Genomic DNA, 23,998 nt, shown 5'->3' on the forward strand with positions numbered 1-23,998 from the left:
AGCCTCCATTGCGTGTGGATTGGGATACTGTAAATAAGTAAGCTATGGAGATGGTGAAAATATAGGCTTGCTGATGTTTTTCACTACTGGTACGAATGGCAAGGGTCATATAGTATGTCTCACCGCTCGCTGCCTGAGGTGTGTTAGGTTTATGTCCAAAGTGAGACTCGCTGTGTGAATTCCTGCATTAGTTTGATGCTTTTAAAAATATTTATACCTCTTGTTTTCCAAAATTCAGAAGAAACTGAAACTTGTAGTCTTACCAACGCAACTGGTTCAGTTTGAGCCTCCTTTAACCTACTATTCTCACTCTCAGGCGAGATGGTGAGGATACCGATTTAATGTAATGACCGGTGTCAGGCAGTCGAGTAGCACTAGACTGACAGTGGATTCCTCCCTTTCTCACCACGCTGGTGATTTCCCCCTTGGCGGACGCTCAGGCGCCAAACGCCCACCGTCTCTCTACCCACTGCTGTGTATCTCGTGATAAGGCCACGGCTCTCCGGCAACCCTTGAGCACCAAGGGTAAAGTCATCTGTGTCGGTTAGCGATTGTCATCAGCCAGTGCAACAATACAAATGATGCCAGTGGAGTTCCTGATTGGGTAACAGAATACTTGTAGCAGACATATCGCCAACAGATAGCCTCCTTTATTTCCAAGGCTGAAAAAGACAGTTTTATAACTCTGAGGGACAGGAACGGCACATGCCAGGTGTGTAATGTTCTTCCCATGCCAATTCCATTAGTTAGAATGCAGGCATAATGGCCTTTTTTAGAAAGCCAATCTTTTTTTCAAATTTCTCACATGGTTGGTGCCACTAAACTCTCAAGTGTATCGAGAGCTTAGCAACTGGATTCAGTTCCAGACCACCTGGCAGTAGAGGAGGCTGATACCTGAGATCATAATTCTCACACACACACACACACACACACACACACACACACACAGCACAAGGTTTTTACAAGAATCATGAATGGATGGAGCATTATAAGTGACACATGCAAAGTTGAGTGAAATCTGGAAGTGTGTTAACTTGCTCTCATGCAACTTTTATACTCCAAATACTGTTAAGTTGAGCTAACTAAAGATACTTGTATAGTCAGAATATTTTATTTCAGGCCACCTGGAAATACAGGATGGTGAATAATTGATCAAAACAAAATACTCAAACATTATTAGCAGTAAAACAACTTATTTTAACAAATGTCATTCCTAAATCAGCACAAGCAGTGTGGTGCAGGTGAGTCTTGAAGAAACAGGAATATTCCAGAACACTTTATATTCTAGGACCCCATATCACTTCAGATGACCTTGAGCACCCCATAGTCTTTCTCAGAGGGAGTCTCAACTTTTGTCTATGAAATTCAAATGGCGTAGCATTGCCTCCTTGTCTCGTCTGTTTCTTTTCCCCCTGGAATATGACAGCTCTGAAAATAAAACTTATATCAAAAGAGAGAGAGATAAAGGACAACATGAAAGGGGCAAACAATCCCTTGAAAGTGCTCTGTTGTTTCAGTAGTTGTTTCAATGCAACCAGGAAGAGCATGTGCCTCCACTTATGAAAGGGTGTCCCTCTTTTCTATTGGTCTTGTGAACAAATATATGAAGTGAGTTGGAAAGGAAAGAAATTGTGCTTCTGATCATGGCACAGGAGTTATGCTAATGACAGGCATATATACCTGTTGGCAAGACACCAAACGGAAGGCTAACATGCAGCTTAACGCTATGCTCTGAAGGCACATTAGAGAGGACTCTATTAATTAAAAGGCATAGTTTAGATATCATGTCAAGGATTGGTGATGGAAGTTTATTTACGAGTTATGAAAGACTGAATCCGTTAAGGGAGCAGTGTTTTTCTGACAAAGCTGTCAAGAAAATTATGCACTAGACCACTTTCCTAAACTGTATCTACAAACACCATTTTGTCATTTTTATCTTGGCAATGAACTTGCCAACATACTTTATAATGACCCAGCTCCATACTCTTCAGTCTTCCTGTGTACTAACAACCAGCAACCATGCGAGAAACATTGGAATATGAAATTAATTGGGAGAAATGGTTGACACCGGTGATCTGGTGGCCATGGGAACCAGTGCTGTGCCTCGAGCTTGGTTGTTATCATTGTCAGATGTATTGGTGTGTTCATCACCAGGGGCGACAGAGGTGTCATCTGAGTTTTTGAGGTCAAGAGTGTAGCGTGGCATTGGGAATGGATTTGGGTTTTGGTTGTGGCCTGGGTGTTGGATGATGTCTGTCATCAGAAGATATCATATCTGTGTGTTCGGCAGAAGCAACAGGGAGCATATGAGCCAGCTTGAGTGTAGTAGTGAGTATGTATAGCCAGAAGTCAGATTGAACTAATTTACAAGGGACTTTTGGTGAGCAGTGGGCTCTCATACCCATGAAATGACTAAACGGACGTTGATGCCAACTATGAGCCCAGTGGTATAAAGAATTCTCTAATGGAGAGGGGGAACCGCCAATTCCAAAAAAGGTTACCCCGCACCCCACTACAGTTTTTATCAACCTTAAACACAATCCCAGAGACTGCCTGAGTTGTCTGGGCTCCTTAACACAATCCCAGAGACTGCCTGAGTTGTCTGGGCTCCTTTACACAATCTCAGAGACTGTCTGAGTTGTCTGGGCTCCTTAACACAATCTCAGAGACTGCCTGAGTTGTCTGGGCTCCTTAACACAATCCCAGAGACTGCCTGAGTTGTCTGGGCTTTCTTAACACAATCCCAGAGACTGCCTGAGTTGTCTGGGCTCCTTAACACAATTCCATCATTATTATGGAAGATCAATTTACTCCTCTCGTAGCTGCAGGCCATAGGCAAGATTTGCTTGGGAAATGAGAGGGTAGGGTGCACATTTTAACACCCTGATCTGCAATTTAATCTGAATTAAGTGGGAAAAGGCGCACTTTAGTACACAAGAATGAACATGGCACAGGAGGGCAGCCTCTATCTCATTAATACTACAGCCAGGGAGAGGTAGGTACAATCTTTGGATCATAGTTTGATGTGTAATTATATAGAGGCCGGCGGAGACCCTGGCGCGAGGGACTGACCTTAGATGACAAGCTGGAGCAACAACTACAGTAAAACTTGTTGCATATATAGAGCTCTTCAACGTGTCTTTTGTTAACCACTTCTAGGTTGAAGGCCTCAGATCCTTCCCAAGCATTGCAAACAGTAGGAAGAGGTTGAATTTTAAGGCCACGGCTGTTTTAAATTGGACTAAATATACATAAACAACGTTCTTTGTCCCAACGTGGTCCTCCGATTATCGCCAGACATCCATTCAAAGCAAACTGTTCTTGTTTCGCCAACCCTTTCGCCATCATAGGTACTGGCTTGGAAATGGAGAATTTTTGAAAATTTTCAACAACGGTCCTCAACCCTAAAAGTGGTGTGGTCAAGGGCGTCCATTTGTTGCTACTGGATTTGTGGTGTACCCTTCACTACCTCCAGACCGTATCGATTCCTCCCACTCCTCCTTCCGCTCTGCGCTCTAGCCCTGGAAGGCCAATGCTGGAGCACAAATGGACTAATGAGAGTTCTGCCGATGAGACTCTGAAGCCCTATGTACTGGGCACTTCAACGTTGCCATGGCAGAGAGCGTTCTACAGGCTTTAATGGAAGTGGGGAAGGAAGGCCAAGGACAAAGTGGTCCCTTCCCTGTTCTCTTCTCCACTCAGGATCAATGTGCCTGGGATCTCTATGAACCCCCCCTAAATCCTTCACTATCCCCATCGTCTAGGCTTTTAGGGCATGACGGTGGCCGTTAGCGACTGAACCTTCAGTAAGGAAAAGCAGAGTTTCAGAAAAATATATAAATAGAAGTAATGGAGCTGTATACATTAGTGACACTTGAGACTTTCAGATTTGCCACGGTGCTGTTTGGGCATACTGCACTTAGTGAGGAGAATTTCAATGAGAATTCTGATTCATTGTTGGTGGGCCGTACATTCCACTCCTACACTCTATCTCCCTGTTAGTTTTGTACATCATGCTTATTTTTAGAAAGAAACAACAATCTGCATATACACAGTAGCTACTGTAGAGAGAAATATAGACTCAGCTCGGGAATACCAGTTTGTGTAGATAATGAACACCTAGTAGACGAGCCAGAACAATGGCCGAGGGTCTTTTGCAGTAAAACAAACACCACACTCTGCTTTTTGCCCATTAAAAAACGTTTTGAAATGGCCCTTTAAATGAGCTGAGAGCACGGCAGGGTCTTTCAAAGCTTCATCCACGGAGAGGACCTAGAGCATAGAAATATAATGAATAGAAGGGGCTTGGAACCTCCTATCCATGGCAGAGGAAACAAGGGGTGAAGAGAAGATAAAGGGGATAAGATGATGTCCGCCTCAGTCAGAACAACAGTTAATGAATAACCACAACGTGACATTAATAGAACCTCTCCCATCTCCGGCAACCCATACTGACTAGTGACTCAGTCATAGATATAGAAGGAATAGAATGGGAATCCCCGTTCAAGTTGCCATGGTTAGAGGTTCCAAGCCCGTTCTATTGATTGTATGACTGAGTCCCATCCTGGCAACCCATGCTGACTAGTGAGAGGTTCTCTTAATGTTACGTTGTGGTTATTCATTAACTGTTGTTCTGACTGAGGCGGACATCTTATCCCCTTTATCTTCTCTTCCCCCCTGTTTCCTTTGTCATGGTCTTGTTATGAAGTATACAGGCTGTGTTAACGTATCAACGAACCTTGATTTAGTGTTGCCATAATCACGTCAGTGGTGAAGTGGGAGACTTGGATACAGTAATTAACGTACAGTATGTGCTGTGTTCAGGTCACATTTTCCTGTTTCTGAAATAAACAGCTGGCCAGGTTATCTTCTACAAACACGTAGCCTGCTGTTTAGTCCATACGTAAATCATTGAAAGCAGCACCTATTTTACTGTATCTACCTCCAACTGTCAAATATGTGTTCATGACATGGCCGTTGAGGAACTGTTTGTACTGGATTACCTCCCCTAATACCCTGTCGAATTCATATTTAGGGTATAAATAACTGTCATGATTTAGCAGTGCAACTCATGCCCATTTAAAAACGGTTTGAATCGGTGACATCTTAAATGCACTTGATTACTAGTCAAGTTTATTCAAGTCATTTATAGGTATTAGTGTGTTTAGTAGTTTCACTGACTAACCCTCCTCTCTCCCCCCCCCCCCCCCCAAGGCTCAGCCTTCATGATGGTCAACACCAGCGGACGTTCCTCGGGCCAGAAGGCCCAGCTGCTCGTGCCCCAGCTCAAAGAGAACGACACCCACTGCCTCATCTTCCAGTACTACATGGCGGGCCAGCGCGAGGGCGCCAGCCCGGGCCAGCTCAACATCTACATTAAGGAGAACAACAGTCCGCTGGGCATCCCCGTGTGGAACGCCTCCGGCCCCGCCTACCCCACCTGGCGCCAGGTGGAGCTGGCTGTCAGCACCTTCTGGCCCAACTTCTACCAGGTGAGATGGGGTGGGGGATAGTACGGTCGGGATGGGGGGTTAGTACGGTCGGGATGGGGGGTTAGTAAGGTGGGGATGGGGGGTTAGTAAGGTGGGGATGGGGGGTTAGTAAGGTGGGGATGGGGGGTTAGTAAGGTGGGATTGGGGGTTAGTAAGGTGGGGGATTAGTAAGATGGGGCTGGGGGTTAGTAAGATGGGGCTGGGGGGTTAGTAAGGTGGGGCTGGGGGTTAGTAAGATGGGGATGGGGGTTAGTAAGGTGGGGCTGGGGGTTAGTAAGGTGGGGATGGGGGTTAGTAAGGTGGGGATGGGGTGGGGGTTAGTGGGATGGGGCTGTAAAAAGGGCACATAGAACAGGGGGTATGGTTGTCTTTAATTAATGGCCCTACTGTTCAGGAAATGTAATGTTTTGTTCAAGTCAAAGTCATGTTGTACTGTGGCCAGGTAGGAAATGGTAGACAGTGTTGTTTTCCTCTGGGGGGCTGTACATCCAGACTGATGTAACTAATGTAGAGGTAATGTGGGTGGAGATGAGAACCCATCAGACATGTTCCCAGCAAGACATCCATTTTTAAACACCGCCCATTAGCATGACATAATAATATTCAACTTTGCCAGAGTTCATGTGTTGTCATTGCAGCTCTATGGCAGTACAGGTCTCTGGAGGTCAAACCACTTTCTAGCATCACTCTCAGGCTGCAGAGCTGCGGATTTCCTGCCCAGGAAATGACCGCTCACACCAAATGTTTGGTTTCCTCCCACGCAGGGTCACAGACACACACGCGCGCGCACGCGCGCGCAGGGTCACAGATACGCGCGCACGCGCAGGGTCACAGACGCAGGGTCAGCATTGCCAGTGCTGACACAATGGAAACACACAGGCCTGTGAGGTTTGCCCTAGAGAGACTGATGGGGAAGAGGGATAAATCCATCTCCACGTTTCCCCAGAGAAATCACCTCCATCTGTTCCACAGAGGCACTGGGCAGAAGGAGACTCTCTCTACACTGAGCAGAATTTGCGAGGAATGCAAAATTGTGACTTGTCGTTACCCTCTCAGATTAACAATGGAAAAGCGTCCTCTTCAAAGCTCTATACCTAATGACAATGTAGCAAGTAATTATGGGGTTTCTGTAATTGCACAGTATATTTAAGTGTTTATCAAAATGAAAACCACCTGAAATACAGAACCTACTTTGTCACTTATTTGTAATTACAGCGTATGGTTTTCTCTCCACTCCGTTTACACTGCCAGTCCATCAGCACAGGTCTTGTTACATAGCAATGTTTGGTTCGCTCTTGAGAAACGTTTAATTGATAACGCCTTGCATTTCGAATATGGTAATTTCCTTCTTCAGCCCGTCATACTATGATCTTGATCCTGACATTTTGCTTTGTTCATCTCTGTCTGCTCTGTTATTCCAATTCCATTTTAAGACACAATCACAATTACCAGGTGAACTGTAAAGGAACACTGGCAACATAGCATAATTATTTAATCAGGGAGGCTGGGAGGGCGCTTGGGAGGGAGGTTGGGCGCTTGGGAGGGAGGTTGGGCGCTTGGGAGGGAGGTTGGGCGCTTGGGAGGGAGGTTGGGCGCTTGGGAGGGAGGTTGGGCGCTAGGGAGGGAGGTTGGGCGCTAGGGAGGGAGGTTGGGCGCTAGGGAGGGAGGTTGGGCGCAAGTGAGGGAGAGGGAGGGTGAGAGCCAGGAGGGGCATCTTTTCTACGTCTGTTATTATGCATGAGATCAGCCTTTTGTTCTTAGGAAGTTTCAACAACTTACTGACAACACATTTTGTAAAAGATGTGGAGAATCTGATGTTCCACTAAGGACGCCATGTAGTAAAGTAATAAACACGAACACCAGAGGAGCACTACTCACTTTAGATGACGCATTATGCAAAAGAAAACTTAGTTCTCCAGCACTCACTAACCACATGAACGTTGTCATGGCTAATTGAGCTCATTAACGAGATGCAGCTAATGTAGGAGATAAACCAAAACACGAGGGGGAGGGCGGGAGGAGGCGGGGGAGGGGTGTTCGGGGGTCCGCCGGGGTCGAGCAGGTTGCTTAGCATCACCACGGCGACAAACATTAACAACCTGAGGTTTAATTACCTCTGCGGCACGTCGTGACATTTCACACTCTGGTGTTTACTTTTCATTTCCTTTTTGAAAATTAGGCCCTTGTAAAGGCATAATTAGCGGTCGAGGCATCTGCCGTCGCTCAAAAAGAAGCGAGAGAGAGGAGGAGAGGGATGGAAGTCTATTAAAACCCATTTGAATGGTTTTAATAAAGGCATCTTGTTTGGCCTCAGCTCAACAATGTTATCTTATGGCTAATGACTCATTTTCATCCTCCTTGTCTGCGATGCATTGGGACTAGTGTGTTTGGGTCCTCCATGGTAACACACACAGAAAAGGCCATTTTTAAGCAGGTTACATTGGACTAGGTATGGTCCCTCAACAATACATCCTACTTCAGCTAATGTGGTGGGCTTGAGGAATGGGGTAAAGATCATTTCGGCATCCAGTTCTGGGCTTTGAGGCCTAGGGCTGTGTCCTAAATGGTTCCCTATTCCCTACTTTTGACCAGGGCCCTATATGGGGAATAGGGTGCTGTTTTGATGCTGTCTACCTCATTGTGTCTGCTCTATTGAAGGAGTTTGAACATAATCATAGGTGGAATGGGAGCTGAATGTAAAGCGTAGCCTATAGCGTTGCAATCTCCTCTAAATTGATTTGTCCTTGGGACGTAATCTGCTTAGATCACAAATCACATTTTATTTGTCAAATGCTTCATAAACAACAGGTGTAGACTAACAGTGATGCTTTCTTACAGGTCCTTTTCCAACAATGCAGAGATAAAGATGAAGTAATAGTAGCAGAAATAGTGACACTAGGAATAAATACACAGTGAATAATGAATAACAAGGAATGTAAGCCCCCCTTTGACTGTTTAGAGTACAAGGAAACACATTTTATTTGATCAATTTCATTTGACACTCTTGCCTCTGTCTACCCAGACATTTGTTTTGGTTTGGGTGTTCTTGCATCTACTGACCTCCTATCTGGGCCCCACATAGTTCTGTTATCTTAAGTGTTTGTTTTTCGCTGTTCGGAAACTTTGAACACTGTGACTTCCATGGTTGGGGGCTTTTCAGTCTTGATCTTAACTAGACGCTTGCCACCCATAGCCAACGGACCTATTGTCTCGCTTGACCTCATTTCTGGCTTCTGTGACCGAGTCAAGTCAAATACTCAGAGTTGACTTAGTGGCTGCGCATACCAGGAAGTTGTTCCCTTCTGCCCTTGTTCACTCCCCATCACTGAACAAAACAGGTCTCGATAGGTTAAGAACAATATGGCGACCTTAACTAGGCATCAGTATTCTTTATAGCTGTCCAGTTGTCCCACATTCGTGAAGGGGAGTGAACAACTTCATGGAATAAATCACAGCCATTGGCTGAGTGATAAAGAGGAGGGAGGGAGGATCACAGGAAAGAGGTCCTGCCGCTCTGCTTTCTGACCAATGTAAGGGCTCTGATGTACGGTAAACAAAGTGGGGTGGGCAGGGTGCCAGAACCTCTGCTCAGTGTGAACAGGAAGGCGGCCCATGCGTCTTTAACCAGCTGCATCCTGAGAGATAAGGGCCATGGGGGGGTTGTAACCCAACAGCATTGGGGAAATAGAGGAGCAGCCATCACTCTACTGGGAAGTGGAGGAGCAGCCATCGCTCTACTGGGAAGTGGAGGAGCAGCCATCGCTCTACTGGGAAGTGGAGAAGCAGCCATCGCTCTACTGGGAAGTGGAGGAGCAGCCATCGCTCTTCTGGGAAGTGGAGGAGCAGCCATCGCTCTACTGGGAAGTGGAGGAGCAGCCATCGCTCTACTGGGAAGTGGAGGAGCAGCCATCGCTCTACTGGGAAGTGGAGGAGCAGCCATCGCTCTTCTGGGAAGTGGAGGAGCAGCCATCGCTCTTCTGGGAAGTGGAGGAGCAGCCATCGCTCTACAGGGAAGTGGAGGAGCAGCCATCGCTCTACTGGGAAGTGGAGGAGCAGCCATCGCTCTACTGGGAAGTGGAGGAGCAGACAACGCTCTACTGGGAAGTGGAGGAGCAGCCATCGCTCTACTGGGAAGTGGAGGAGCAGCCATCGCTCTACTGGGAAGTGGAGGAGCAGCCATCGCTCTTCTGGGAAGTGGAGGAGCAGCCATCGCTCTTCTGGGAAGTGGAGGAGCAGCCATCGCTCTACAGGGAAGTGGAGGAGCAGCCATCGCTCTACTGGGAAGTGGAGGAGCAGCCATCGCTCTACTGGGAAGTGGAGGAGCAGCCATCGCTCTACTGGGAAGTGGAGGAGCAGCCATCGCTCTACTGGGAAGTGGAGGAGCAGACAACGCTCTACTGCGAAGTGGAGGAGCAGACAACGCTCTACTGGGAAGTGGAGGAGCAGCCATCGCTCTACTGGGAGGTGGAGGAGCAGCCATCGCTCTACTGGGAAGTGGAGGAGCAGCCATCGCTCTTCTGGGAAGTGGAGGAGCAGCCATCGCTCTACAGGGAAGTGGAGGAGCAGCCATCGCTCTACAGGGAAGTGGAGGAGCAGCCATCGCTCTACTGGGAAGTGGAGGAGCAGCCATCGCTCTACTGGGAAGTGGAGGAGCAGCCATCGCTCTACTGGGAAGTGGAGGAGCAGCCATCGCTCTACTGGGAAGTGGAGGAGCAGCCATCGCTCTACTGGGAAGTGGAGGAGCAGCCATCGCTCTACTGGGAAGTGGAGGAGCAGACATCGCTCTACTGGGAAGTGGAGGAGCAGACATCGCTCTACTGGGAAGTGGAGGAGCAGACAACGCTCTACTGGGAAGTGGAGGAGCAGACAACGCTCTCCTGGGAAGTGGAGGAGCAGACAACGCTCTCCTGGGAAGTGGAGGAGCAGACAACGCTCTCCTGGGAAGTGGAGGAGCAGACAACGCTTCTCTGGGAAGTGGAGGAGCAGACAACGCTTCTCTGGGAAGTGGAGGAGCAGACAACGCTTCTCTGGGAAGTGGAGGAGCAGACAACGCTCTCCTGGGAAGTGGAGGAGCAGACAACGCTCTCCTGGGAAGTGGAGGAGCAGACAACGCTCTCCTGGGAAGTGGAGGAGCAGACAACGCTCTCCTGGGAAGTGGAGGAGCAGACAACGCTCTCCTGGGAAGTGGAGGAGCAGACAACGCTCTCCTGGGAAGTGGAGGAGCAGACAACGCTCTACTGGGAAGTGGAGGAGCAGACATCGCTCTACTGGGAAGTGGAGGAGCAGACAACGCTCTCCTGGGAAGTGGAGGAGCAGACAACGCTCTACAGGGAAGTGGAGGAGCAGACAACGCTCTCCTGGGAAGTGGAGGAGCAGACAACGCTCTCCTGGGAAGTGGAGGAGCAGACAACGCTCTCCTGGGAAGTGGAGGAGCAGACAACGCTCTCCTGGGAAGTGGAGGAGCAGACAACGCTCTCCTGGGAAGTGGAGGAGCAGACAACGCTCTACTGGGAAGTGGAGGAGCAGACAACGCTCTACTGGGAAGTGGAGGAGCAGACATCGCTCTACTGGGAAGTGGAGGAGCAGACATCGCTCTACTGGGAAGTGGAGGAGCAGACAACGCTCTACTGGGAAGTGGAGGAGCAGACATCGCTCTACTGGGAAGTGGAGGAGCAGACAACGCTCTACTGGGAAGTGGAGGAGCAGACATCGCTCTACTGGGAAGTGGAGGAGCAGCCATCGCTCTACTGGGAAGTGGAGGAGCAGACAACGCTCTACTGGGAAGTGGAGGAGCAGACAACGCTCTCCTGGGAAGTGGAGGAGCAGACATCGCTCTCCTGGGAAGTGGAGGAGCAGACATCGCTCTACTGGGAGGTGGAGGAGCAGACATCATTTCAAATGGTTTAGGTCGTATCTTTATGATGTGTTCACCTTAACTCTTTCTCACACCAGTAGTGAAAACATGGTTGAACTCAGAATGAAACGGCACTGGCAAAGAAGATCTTCTAAAGAGGAGGAGCTGTGAATCCAGCCGATAGAACATACCTCATAGCTAAACGCCTGCTGTCTGGGAGCCATGATTCAGGAATATAAATAGATCCAGTCATCATAGACGCAGGCCCCATTGTTTGAACGTCCAAGGAAAAGGTCCATGTAACAGTAACCCAATCCTCAGCCCCCTTAACTCATGCCCCATGTTTGAAGGCTTCGTGTGGGCCGGGGCCCCATAAACGGTATCATTTCCCGGCTTCTCCCTCCTCCCTCACTCAACATACAGTGAATGGAAGCACAGGAGCCATCTCGGTCTGTTTTCCGTCTCATGGATTGAATAGTGGTGGCGACTCTCTCCAACTGATGGTCACACCCATCCAAAGCTTTTAAATCCACGATGGGGACTGTGTAGAGCGTTGGGAGGAAATGAGCCTTCTCTATGGCCAGTTTTCTAGATCACAGGAAATGCACTAGGGATGCTCTTTATGTTTGTGCCAACTACCAACCTCTCACCTCCCTCCCTCTCTTTCTCTCCTCCCCTCTGCAGATTGTCTTTGAGGCGGTGAGCACAGGACAACGAGGTCTACTGGCCATCAAGAGCATCATCTTGCAAGGCCACCAGTGCAGTAAGTCTCCACTGCTACGCACGCACGCACACAATGAATGTGTTATGTAGTCAAGTCCCATAACTCACTGGGTTGTCACTCTTCAGGCCCCCCCTCCCTAATCTCTCGCTCCTCACTAGTTATATTGCTGTCACCTACCGATCCATGTCTTTGCTATATAGTAAACTCCATATCGGTATGTTACTGGGGAATATATTTCCAGCCCATCCTGTGACATGAATGAAGCCAGGATATACTACACAGCCCGTCATATTAAATGTGTTTGACTGAGACAAAGGCAAAAAGAGGGGAGCACGCTTCCTGTCATTCTCCTGCTCTCCAGGAAAGACTCCCTGAGACACAATCCTCCCCCAGATTTGTAAAGTTCTGTGTGAGTATGCTAGGCTAATTGCCTCGGATAGAACTCACAGATGTGCTTAGCCATGTAGCCAGGTGCCGAGGAAGACCCCTCTGCCGAGGAACACCACTGCACAAAGAATGTGTGAGGATTCACTGCGTAGATCGGCCCTCACACCGCACACATTATGTTGAATGAAAATATAAACACGTGGAAACATCTCACATTTTTCTGCATCACATTTCAGTTTTATATAGTTGTTTTATTAACAACGTCGCTGCGTAGAGTGGTGTGTGACTTTCCAAGGGCACTCAACAGATTACGTGTCAACAAAGAGAGGTACTTAGCCTCATGAGAACGTTGACTTCTTTTTGAGTTTGGCCCAGGTTCAGGTTTGTTTCCCAGTTGAAGCAGGGCAATACCATTAGCCCTCCGCTCCAAAGATTGGGGGAGTGCTGAGCTGGGAGATATCAGGGCCGCCGTTACTTCACAAGAGCTTTTTTAATTGCCTACCACAGAGTTCCGTGGCGTGTACTATAGTGTACCTCATCTCAGATATCAGAATCAAGGTCGTCGCCCGCCACGGCCCGCCCGCTTCGAACACGGAGAGACAAGGGGGAGCTAATTAAAAAGTCCTTTACATAATTTGATTAGCATGGACTTTCATCCTTGCGTTAGTGAGGTGGTGATCCAACTTCCATTAGACATTCAGATTGACCCAGATACGTCAGCTTTGTTGTTAGTTCAGCTGCCTGACTAAGGGGACAACCCCCCCCCCCCCCCTTATCTCACTCTCACACACACACACACACACACACACACACACACACACACTGTATCAACAAGGCTACAAGGAAGCATTTTTTGTTCCCTGTAATGGGAATTTCAAGATTGGGAGAGGAGAGCAGTCATTGATAAAGTCTATCAAAATCAATCTAGTTTAATTACAAGTTGCAACAGACACCTCCAGCACAGAAGCAGAGAAAATGCCTAACTGGCTTTCTCTAAGCAGGCCGTTATGTTCTAATCTCACAGCACCAACGTTCTGTTCTGTCAACAGATATGAATGCAATCCATAACATTCAGAAACAAGTTGTGGCCATCAACCCAGACACAAATGAGTGTCACAAATAGAACCCTGGAAATCAGGTGTATTACAGAAAGGGAAACATGTAAATGTGATAAGTATTGGATAGTTGCTGTAAACTGAATATGAACTTTATTCATCTTAAATTTCCCCATACACCTCCAAAAACACAGGGTTCCCTGAACACAGGGGCGAGACATTTGTTTATGGCCCTGTTTTGATCTGCCCCCCCCCCCCCCCCCCCCCACTGCTTTCGCATTTCCCCGCTATTGTTGCGTCTGTGAAAACTTTCTTCTAATATCCTTGAACTCTGGAGAGATACGACAGGTTTATACTTCCCCCGGCTTGAATATTTTCACCACGGCTTATTTTCATGCCTCCTGACCTCCTCTTGCCACTGTAATATCCTGATTGAAAATGCTGTCCCAGAGACTCCTGGGAAGAAGGTAAAAAAAATGTTTGTGATTGAATCTCGTCAGATTTCAGCCCACGTGGCTCAAGCGATCAGACCAAGGTTAGGCCAACAGAGAAGAAATGTGATTTGTTTTTTTTGTGGGATTAAAGGATAATAGGCTGTTTAGTTGAAAGGGGGATACTAGTCAGTTGTAACACTTAATGCATTCAACTGAAATGTGTCTTCCGCATTTAACCCAACCCCTCTGAATCAGAGAGGTGCGGTGGGCTACCATAATCGAGATCCACGTTTTCGTCACCCGTGGTTAACTGCCTTGCTCAGGGGCAGAATGACAGATTTCTATCTTGTAAGCTTGGGGATTCGATCCAGCAACCTTTCAGTTACTTGCCCAACTCTCTAACCACGCCCCTGTTTAGTATGACTTGCGGAAGATGCTATATACAGTGCCTTGCGAAAGTATTCGGCCCCCTTGACCTTTGCGACCTTTTGCCACATTTCAGGCTTCAAACATAAAGATATAAAACTGTATTTTTTGTGAAGAATCAACAACAAGTGGGACACAATCATGAAGTGGATGACATTTATTGGATATTTCAAACTTTTTTAACAAATCAAAAACTGAAAAATTGGGCGTGCAAAATTATTCAGCCCCTTTACTTTCAGTGCAGCAAACTCTCTCCAGAAGTTCAGTGAGGATCTCTGAATGATCCAATGTTGACCTAAATGACTAATGATGATAAATACAATCCACCTGTGTGTAATCAAGTCTCCGTATAAATGCACCTGCACTGTGATAGTCTCAGAGGTCCGTTAAAAGCGCAGAGAGCATCATGAAGAACAAGGAACACACCAGGCAGGTCCGAGATACTGTTGTGAAGAAGTTTAAAGCCGGATTTGGATACAAAAAGATTTCCCAAGCTTTAAACATCCCAAGGAGCACTGTGCAAGCGATAATATTGAAATGGAAGGAGTATCAGACCACTGCAAATCTACCAAGACCTGGCCGTACCTCTAAACTTTCAGCTCATACAAGGAGAAGACTGATCAATGATGCAGCCAAGAGGCCCATGATCACTCTGGATGAACTGCAGAGATCTACAGCTGAGGTGGGAGACTCTGTCCATAGGACAACAATCAGTCGTATATTGCACAAATCTGGCCTTTATGGAAGAGTGGCAAGAAGAAAGCCATTTCTTAAGGATATCCATAAAAAGTGTTGTTTAAAGTTTGCCACAAGCCACCTGGGAGACACACAAAACATGTGGAAGAAGGTGCTCTGGTCAGATGAAACCAAAATTGAACTTTTTGGCAACAATGCAAAACGTTATGTTTGGCGTAAAAGCAACACAGCTGAACACACCATCCCCACTGTCAAACATGGTGGTGGCAGCATCATGGTTTGGGCCTGCCTTTCTTCAGCAGGGACAGGGAAGATGGTTAAAACTGATGGGAAGATGGATGGAGCCAAATACAAGACCATTCTGGAAGAAAACCTGATGGAGTCTGCAAAAGACCTGAGACTGGGATGGAGATTTGTCTTCCAACAAGACAATGATCCAAAACATAAAGCAAAATCTACAATGGAATGGTTCAAAAATAAACATATCCAGGTGTTAGAATGGCCAAGTCAAAGTCCAGACCTGAATCCAATCGAGAATCTATGGAAAGAACTGAAAACTGCTGTTCACAAATGCTCTCCATCCAACCTCACTGAGCTCGAGCTGTTTTGCAAGGAGGAATGGGAAAAAATGTCAGTCTCTCGATGTGCAAAACTGATAGAGACATACCCCAAGCGACTTACAGCTGTAATCGCAGCAAAAGGTGGCGCTACAAAGTATTAACTTAAGGGGGCTGAATCATTTTGCACACCCAATTTTTCAGTTTTTGATTTGTTAAAAAAGTTTGAAATATCCAATAAATGTCGTTCCACTTCATGATTGTGTCCCACTTGTTGTTGATTCTTCACAAAAAAATACAGTTTTATATCTTTATGTTTGAAGCCTGAAATGTGGCAAAAGGTCGCAAAGTTCAAGGGGGCCGAATACTTTCGCAAGGCACTGTACAGTTGAAGTCAGAAGTTTACATATGTTTTTCAACCACTCCACAAATATCTTGTTCACAAACTATAGTTTTGGCAAGTCGGTTAGGACATCTACTTTGTGCATGACATTTGTAATTTTTCCAACAATTGTTTACAGACAGATTATTTCACTTATAATTCACTGTATCACAATTCCAGTGGGTCCGAAGTTTACATACACTAAGTTGACTGTGCCTTTAAACAGACTGTGCCTTTAAATTCCAGAAAATTATGTCATGGCTTTAGAAGCTTCTGATAGGCTAATTGACATTTTTTTAGTCAATCGGAAGTGTACCTGAGGATGTATTTCAAGTCCTACCATCAAACTCAGTCCCTCTTTGCTTGACATCATGGGATAATCAAAAGAAATCAGCCAAGACCTCAGAAAAAAAATGGTAGACCTCCACAAGTCTGGTTCATCCTTGGGAGCAATTTCCAAATGCCTGAAGGTACCACATTCATCTATACAAAAAATAGTATGCAAGTATAAACACTAGAGGTTGACCGATTTTATCATTTTTCAATACCGATACAGATTATTGGAGGACCAAAAAAAGCCGATACCGATTAATCGGACGATTTTCGTTTATTTATTTGTAATAATGACAATTACAACAATACTGAATGAACACTTTTATTTTAACTTAATATAATACATCAATAAATTAAATTTAGCCTCAAATAAATAATGAAACATGTTCAATTTGGTTTAAATAATGCAAAAACAAAGTGTTGGAGAAGAAAGTAAATGTGCAATATGTGCTATGTAAAAAAGCTAATGTTTAAGTTCCTTGCTCAGAACATGAGAACATATGAAAGCTGGTGGATCCTTTTAACATGAGTCTTCAATATTCCCAGGTAAGAAGTTTTAGGTTGTAGTTATTATAGGAATTATAGGACTATTTCTCTCTATACCATCTGTATTTCATTAACCTTTGACTATTGGGTGTTCTTATAGGCACTTTAGTATTGCCAGTGTAACAGCGCTCACCCCGCTAACTAGCCAGCCATTTCACATCGGTTACACCAGCCTAATCTCAGGAGTTGAAAGGCTTGAAGTCATAAACAGCTCAATGCTTGAAGTACAGCAAAGAGCTGCTGGCAAAATGCACAAAAGTGCTGTTTGAATGAATGCTTACGAGCCTGCTGCTGCCTACCACCGCTGTCAGACTGCTCTATCAAATCATAGACTTAATTATAACATAATAACACACGGAAATACGAGCCTTAGGACATTAATATTGTAAAATACGGAAACTAATTTAGAAAACAAAAGGTTTATTCTTTTCAGTGAAATACAGAACCGTTCCGTATTTTATCTAACAGGTGGCAACCCTAAGTCTAAATATTGCTCTTACATTGCACAACCTTCAATGTTATGTCATAATTACGTAAAATTCTGGCAAATTTGTTCGCAACGAGCCAGGCGGCCCAAACTGTTGCATATACCCTGACACTGTTACACAGAACGCAAGAGAAGTGACACCATTTCCCTAGTTTAATATTGCCTTCTAACCTGGATTTCTTTTAGCTAAATATGCAGGTTTAACAAAATATACTTCTGTGTATTGATTTTAAGAAAGGCATTGATGTTTAAGGTTAGGTACATTCGTGCAACGATTGTACTTTTTTCGAAAATGCGCTTTTGTTAAATCATCCCCCGTTTGGCAAAGTTGGCTGTCTTTGTTAGGAAGAAATAGTCTTCACACAGTTTTCAATGAGCCAGGTGGCCCAAACTACTGCATATACCCTGACTCTGTTGCACAGAACGCAAGAGAAGTGACACAATTTCCTGTTAGCAGGCAATATTAACTAATATTAACTAAATATGCAGGTTTTAAAATATATACTTGTGTATTGATTTTAAGAAAGGTGTTGATGTTTATGGTTAGGTACACATTGGTGCAACGACAGTGCTTTTCTTGCGAATGCCCTTAAATCACCCGTTTGGTGAAGTAGGCTATGATTCAATGACAAATTAACAGGCACCGCATCGATTATATGCAATGCAGGACATACTAGATAAACTAGTAATATCGTCAACCATGTGTAGTTAACTAGTGATTATGTTAAGATTAATTGTCTTTTTATAAGATACGTTTAATGCTAGCTAGCACCTTAACTTGGCTCCTTGCTCCACTCACATAACAGGTAGTCAGCCTGCCACGCAGTCTCCTCATGGAGTGCAATGTAATCGGCCATGATCTGTGTCCAAAAATGCTGATTACCGATTGTTATGAAAACTTGAAATCGGCCCTAATTAATCAGCAATTCTGATTAATCAGTCGACCTAAAAATAAACACCAGGTGACCACGCGGCCGTCATATCGCTCAGGAAGGAGATGCGTTCTGTTTCCTAGAGATGAACGTACTTTGGTGAGAAAAGTGCAAATCAATCCCAGAACAACAGCAAAGGACCTTATGAAGATGCTGGAGGAAACAGGTACAAAATGATCTATATCCACAATAAAACAAGTCCTTTATCGACGTAACCTGAAAGGCCGCTCAGCAAGGAAGAAGCCACTGCTCCAAAACTGCCATAAAAAAGCCAGACTACAGTTGCGACTGCAACTGCAAAAAGATTGTACTTTTTGGAGTATTGTCTGATGAAACAAAATAGAACTGTTTGGCCATAATGACCATCGTTATGTTTGGAGGAAAAATGGGGACGCTTGCAAGCCGAAGAACACCATCCCAACCGTGAAGAACGGGGGTGGCAGCATCATGTTGTGGGGGTGCTTTGCTGCAGGAGGGACTAGTGCACTTCACAAAATAGATGGCATTGTGAGGAGGGAAAATTATGTGCATATATTGAAGCAACATCTCAAGACATCAGTCAGGAAGTTAAAGCTTGGTCGCAAATGGGTCTTCCAAATGGACAATGACTCCAATTATACTTCCAAAGTTGTGGCAAAATGGCTTAAAGACAACAAAGTAAAGTTATTGGAGTGTTAATCATGAAGTCCTGACTTCAATCCTATTGAAAATTTATGGGCAGAACTGAAAAGGCGTGTGCAAGCAAGGAGGCCTACAAACCTGACTGTTACACCATCTCTGTCAGGAGGAATTGGCCGAAGTTCACCCAACTTATTGTGGGAAGCTTGTGGAAGGCTACCCAAAACGTTTGACCCAAGTTAAATAATGTAAAGGCAATGCTACCAAAAAAGCTGAAATAAATTATTCTCTCTACTATTTTTTTTCTGACATTTCACGTTCTTAAAATAAAGTGTTGATCCTAACTGACCTAAGACGGGACATTTTTACTAGGATTAGATGTCAGGAATTGTGAAAAACTGAGTTTAAATGTATTTGCCTAGGATGTATGTAATCTTCCGACTTCAACTGTACATGCACAGCCTATTGGATAGATTGAGAAATGGAAATCCCGGGGGGAAAAAAAGTATGAATTTACCCACAGTATGCTTAATATGAATGGAATGGAAATGTTAGACTATAATTAAATTCAACTGATAGTGGATGAGACAATAATACATGAATATACTTTAATTAGAATGCTTCATATGGTCTAGGTTATTAATGTGTGTGTATATCTATTTTGCAGTGAGCACCCCACACTTCCTCCACATCAAAGGTGTGGAGGTCAACGCCAGGCAGACCGCCACCTTCCAGTGCACAGTCAACGGTCGACCACAAGACAGCCACAACCTCTGGTTACAGGCAAGTCAATTTTGACCTTAAACAGTCCTATGTGGTCATTTTAGATCCTTAATGCCACAGTGTTAGTGTCACATGAAGACAAACTGCCATTACCAGACTCCTTGTGTATGGCACATCTTCTTGAACCTTGGTTGACATCTGGACCTGAAATGAGAAGCTCTGTGTTTTCCACCGTTCTCCATGACATTACTGTGCAGCGGAAGGAACAGACCTCTACCTACCTAATGAGGGCCCTACTCTGAACAGACCTCTACCTACCTAATGAGGGCCCTACTCTGAACAGACCTCTACCTACCTAATGAGGGCCCTACTCTGAACAGACCTCTACCTACCTAATGAGGGCCCTACTCTGAACAGACCTATACCTACCTAATGAGGGCCCTACTCTGAACAGACCTCTACCTACCTAATGAGGGCCCTACTCTGAACAGACCTCTACCTACCTAATGAGGGCCCTACTCTGAACAGACCTATACCTACCTAATGAGGGCCCTACTCTGAACAGACCTCTATCTACACTACTGTTCAAAAGTTTGGGGTCATTTAGGAATGTCCTTGTTTTTGAAAGAAAAAAAAGAAAACATTTGTTCATTTTAAAATAACATCAAATTGATCAGAAATACAGTGTAGACGTTAATGCTGTAAATGACTATTGTAGCTGGAAACTGCAGATTTAAATAAAAATGGAATATCTACATAGGCGTACAGAGGCAAATTATCAGCAACCATCACTCCTGTGATCCAATGGCACGTTGTGTTAGCTAATCAAAGTTTATCATTTTAAAAGGTTAATTGATCATTAGAAAACCCTTATGCAATTATGTTAGCACAGCTGAAAACTGTTGTTCTGATTAAATAAGCAATTAAACTGGCCTTTAAACTAGTTGAGTATCTGGAGCATCAGCATTTGTGGGTTCGATGACGGGCTTAAAATGGACAGAAACAAAGACTTTCTTCTGAAACTCGTCAGTCTATTCTTGTAAAACACCAGTCTCAACGTCAACAGTGAAGAGGCGACTCTGGCCTTCTAGGCAGCGTTCCTCTGACCGGAGTCTGTGTTCTTTTGCCCATCTCAATCTCAATCTTTTTTTTTCAATCTTTTTGTTGGCTTTTTATTTGCAACTCTGCCTAGAAGGTCAGCATCCCAGTCGCATCTTCACTGTTGACGTTGAGACGGGTGTTTTTCGAGTACTATTTAATGAAGCTGCCAGTTGAGGAGTTTGTTTCTCAAACTAGTGTGTGTTGCCTCACAGTCCCTGCTGTTCCATAAGGTTTTTTTTTCTTGTTTTTTACTGCTTGCGTCAGTTACTTGATGTGAAATAGAGTTCCATGTAGTCATGGCTCTATGTAGTACTGTGTGACTCCCATAGTCTGTTCTGGACTTGGGGACTGTGAAGAGACCTCTGGTGGCATGTCTTGTGGGGTATGCATGGGTGCCGAGCTTTGTGCCAGTAGTTTAGACAGACAGCTCGGTGCATTCAACATGTCAATACTTCTCATTAATGAAAGTATTGATGAAGTCAATTTCTCCTCCACTTTCAGCCAGGAGAGATTAACATGCATGTTGTTAATGTTTTCTCTCTGTTTTCATCCAAGGGCCAGCCGTGCTGCCCTGTTCTGAGCCAATTGCAATATTCCTTAGTCCTGACCACACGACTGACCAGTAGTCCAGGTGCGACAAAATTAGGGCCTGTAGGACCTGCCTTGTTGATAGTGTTGTTAAAACAGAGCATCGCTTTATTATACACAGACTTCTCCCCATCTTAGCTACTACTGCATCAATATGTTTTGACCATGACAGTTTCCAATCTAGTGTTACTCCAAGCAGTTTAGTCATCTCAACCTTCTCAATTTCCACCTTATTTATTACAATATTTAGTTGAGGTTTAGAGTTTAGTGAGAGTTTTGTTCCAAATACAATGCTTTTAGTTTTATAAATATTTAGGGCTAACCTATTCCTTGCCACCCAATCTGAAACTAACTGCAGCTCTTTGTGGCGTGTTGCAGTCATTTCAGTCGCTGTAGTAGCTGACGTGTATAGTGTTGAGTCATCCATATACATAGAAACTCTGGCTTTACTCAAAGTCAACGGCATGTCATTAGTAAACATTTTTAAAAGCAAGGGGCCTAAACAGCTACCCTGGGGAATTCCTGATTCTAACTGGATTATATTTGATAGGCTAATATTAAAGAACACCCTCTGTGTTCTGTTAGACAAGTAACTCTTAATCCACATTATAGCAGGGGGTGTAAAGCCATAACACATATGTTTTTCCAGCAGCAGACTATGATCAATAATGTCAAAAGCTGTGCTGAAGTCTAACAAGACAGCCCCCACAATCTTTTTATCATCAATTTCTCTCAGCCAATCATCAGTCATTTGTGGAAGTGCTGTGCTTGTTGAGTGTCCTTCCCTACAAGAATGTTGAAATTCTGTTGTCAATTTTCTTGTCATCTGCATATCACTGTGTTATCTGTAGGTTGACAATGTGTGAGGTAGATCAGTGTGCTATCGGTAGGTTGACAGTAAATGAGGTAATCGCTCCTCTTAACGAATTCCTTTCATCCTCGTTAATGCCAGAGATGAAACACTAGCATTAAGTGAAATCCCCCCCGGTGACAGTAATGAAGAAATATTCCTGACAAACAAATGGCCCCCCATCTGGTATGGGTGTGTGTGTGTTTGGTTTTGTCGGCATGTGTGTGGTGACAGCTGTGAGGAAGCCGGGGTGCAGAGAGAACACACAGCGTGGCGCTTGCTGACAGGATTCTCTGTCCCTCTCGCTCTTCAAACAGACCAGCAGACGAACACAAACATACACACAGCCTGCTGACACAACACTCCTGGTATTGCCAGAAGTTGTATTTGACCCCCTCTTCCAATTTCATGCACCAAAATAAAACATTGGGAGGATATCTCCTCTAACATAAAGAAAACAGCGGGAGGATATCTCCCCCAACATAAACATCGGGAGGATATCTCCCCCAACATAAACATCGGGAGGATATCTCCCCCAACATAAACATCGGGAGGATATCTCCCCCAACATAAACATCGGGAGGATATCTCCCCCAACATAAACATCGGGAGGATATCTCCCCCAACATAAACATCGGGAGGATATCTCCCCCAACATAAACATCGGGAGGATATCTCCCCCAACATAAACATCGGGAGGATATCTCCCCCAACATAAACATCGGGAGGATATCTCCCCCAACATAAACATCGGGAGGATATCTCCCCCAACATAAACATCGGGAGGATATCTCCCCCAACATAAACATCGGGAGGATATCTCCCCCAACATAAACATCGGGAGGATATCTCCCCCAACATAAACACCGGGAGGATATCTCCCCCAACATAAACATTGGGAGGATGTCTCCCTCAACATAAACATCGGGAGGATGTCTCCCCCAACATAAACATCGGGAGGATGTCTCCCCCAACATGATAGCCAGTGCCCTGTCTGGTCTGTTGTTCTCTCTCCCATCTAAAGTATTGGACCGTCAGCGGTTCAGTTTGACCGCTCTGTGACCGTCTGCACCGATGCTGTTCCCCAGGTGGACTAGACTAGCGTTGCCTGCCAGGCAGCCACGTACTCCTCTCCTATTCATAAACCGACCAGCGGAATGTGGAAACCTGCTGGTTATCCCAATGGTGTTAGACCCTATAGCCTGCAGGCACTCTTCAATAGGTCTCAGCTCATGTGTTTCAATGTACTGCTTCAATCTGCAGTACATTCTACTGTACCCTAGTCTACAACATGCTGGCAGTGTTAACTTCATAAACAAAGATTGACAAGAGTCACTGCAGATGACTAAATTTGTCAAATGAGGGGAACCAGTTTGGATGGGGAATGTGTTTGTCGCAACACTGCTAATTTACAGTTGAAGTCGGAAGTTTACATGCACTTAGGTTGGAGACATTAAAACTCGTTTTTCAACCACTCCACAAATTTCTTGTTAACAAACTATAGTTTTGGCAAGTCGTTTAGGACATCTACTTTGTGCATGACACAAGTCATTTTTCCAACAATTGTTTACAGACATATTATTTCACTTATAATTCACTGTATCACAATTCCAGTGGGTCAGAAGTTTACATACACTAAGTTGACTGTGCCTTTAAACAGCTTGGAAAATGCATGGCTTTAGAAGCTTCTGATAGCCTAATTGACATAATTTGAGTCATTTGGAGGTGTACCTGTGGATAGAAATCAAGGCCTACTTTCAAACTCAGTGCCTCTTTGCTTGATATAATGGGAAAATCAAAAGAAATCAGCCAA

At 45.0% G+C, this 23,998-nt stretch overlaps 1 protein-coding gene across 10 annotated transcripts in view; it reads left to right on the forward strand.

Moving 5' to 3' along the window:
• LOC110535264 (receptor-type tyrosine-protein phosphatase mu) overlaps nucleotides 1–23,998 on the forward strand; it is a 319,507-nt gene that overhangs the window by 94,755 nt on the left and 200,754 nt on the right. For all 10 annotated transcript variants that reach the window (XM_036934852.1, XM_036934853.1, XM_036934855.1 and 7 more), the window contains exons 3-5: nucleotides 5,215–5,492; nucleotides 12,031–12,109; nucleotides 19,591–19,706. In XM_036934852.1, the coding sequence (XP_036790747.1) occupies nucleotides 5,215–5,492; nucleotides 12,031–12,109; nucleotides 19,591–19,706 (473 nt within the window). The remainder of the gene's footprint in view (nucleotides 1–5,214; nucleotides 5,493–12,030; nucleotides 12,110–19,590; nucleotides 19,707–23,998) is intronic.

The sequence above is a fragment of the Oncorhynchus mykiss genome, chromosome 11 (assembly GCF_013265735.2).
Source record: "Oncorhynchus mykiss isolate Arlee chromosome 11, USDA_OmykA_1.1, whole genome shotgun sequence".
NCBI lineage: Eukaryota > Metazoa > Chordata > Actinopteri > Salmoniformes > Salmonidae > Oncorhynchus > Oncorhynchus mykiss.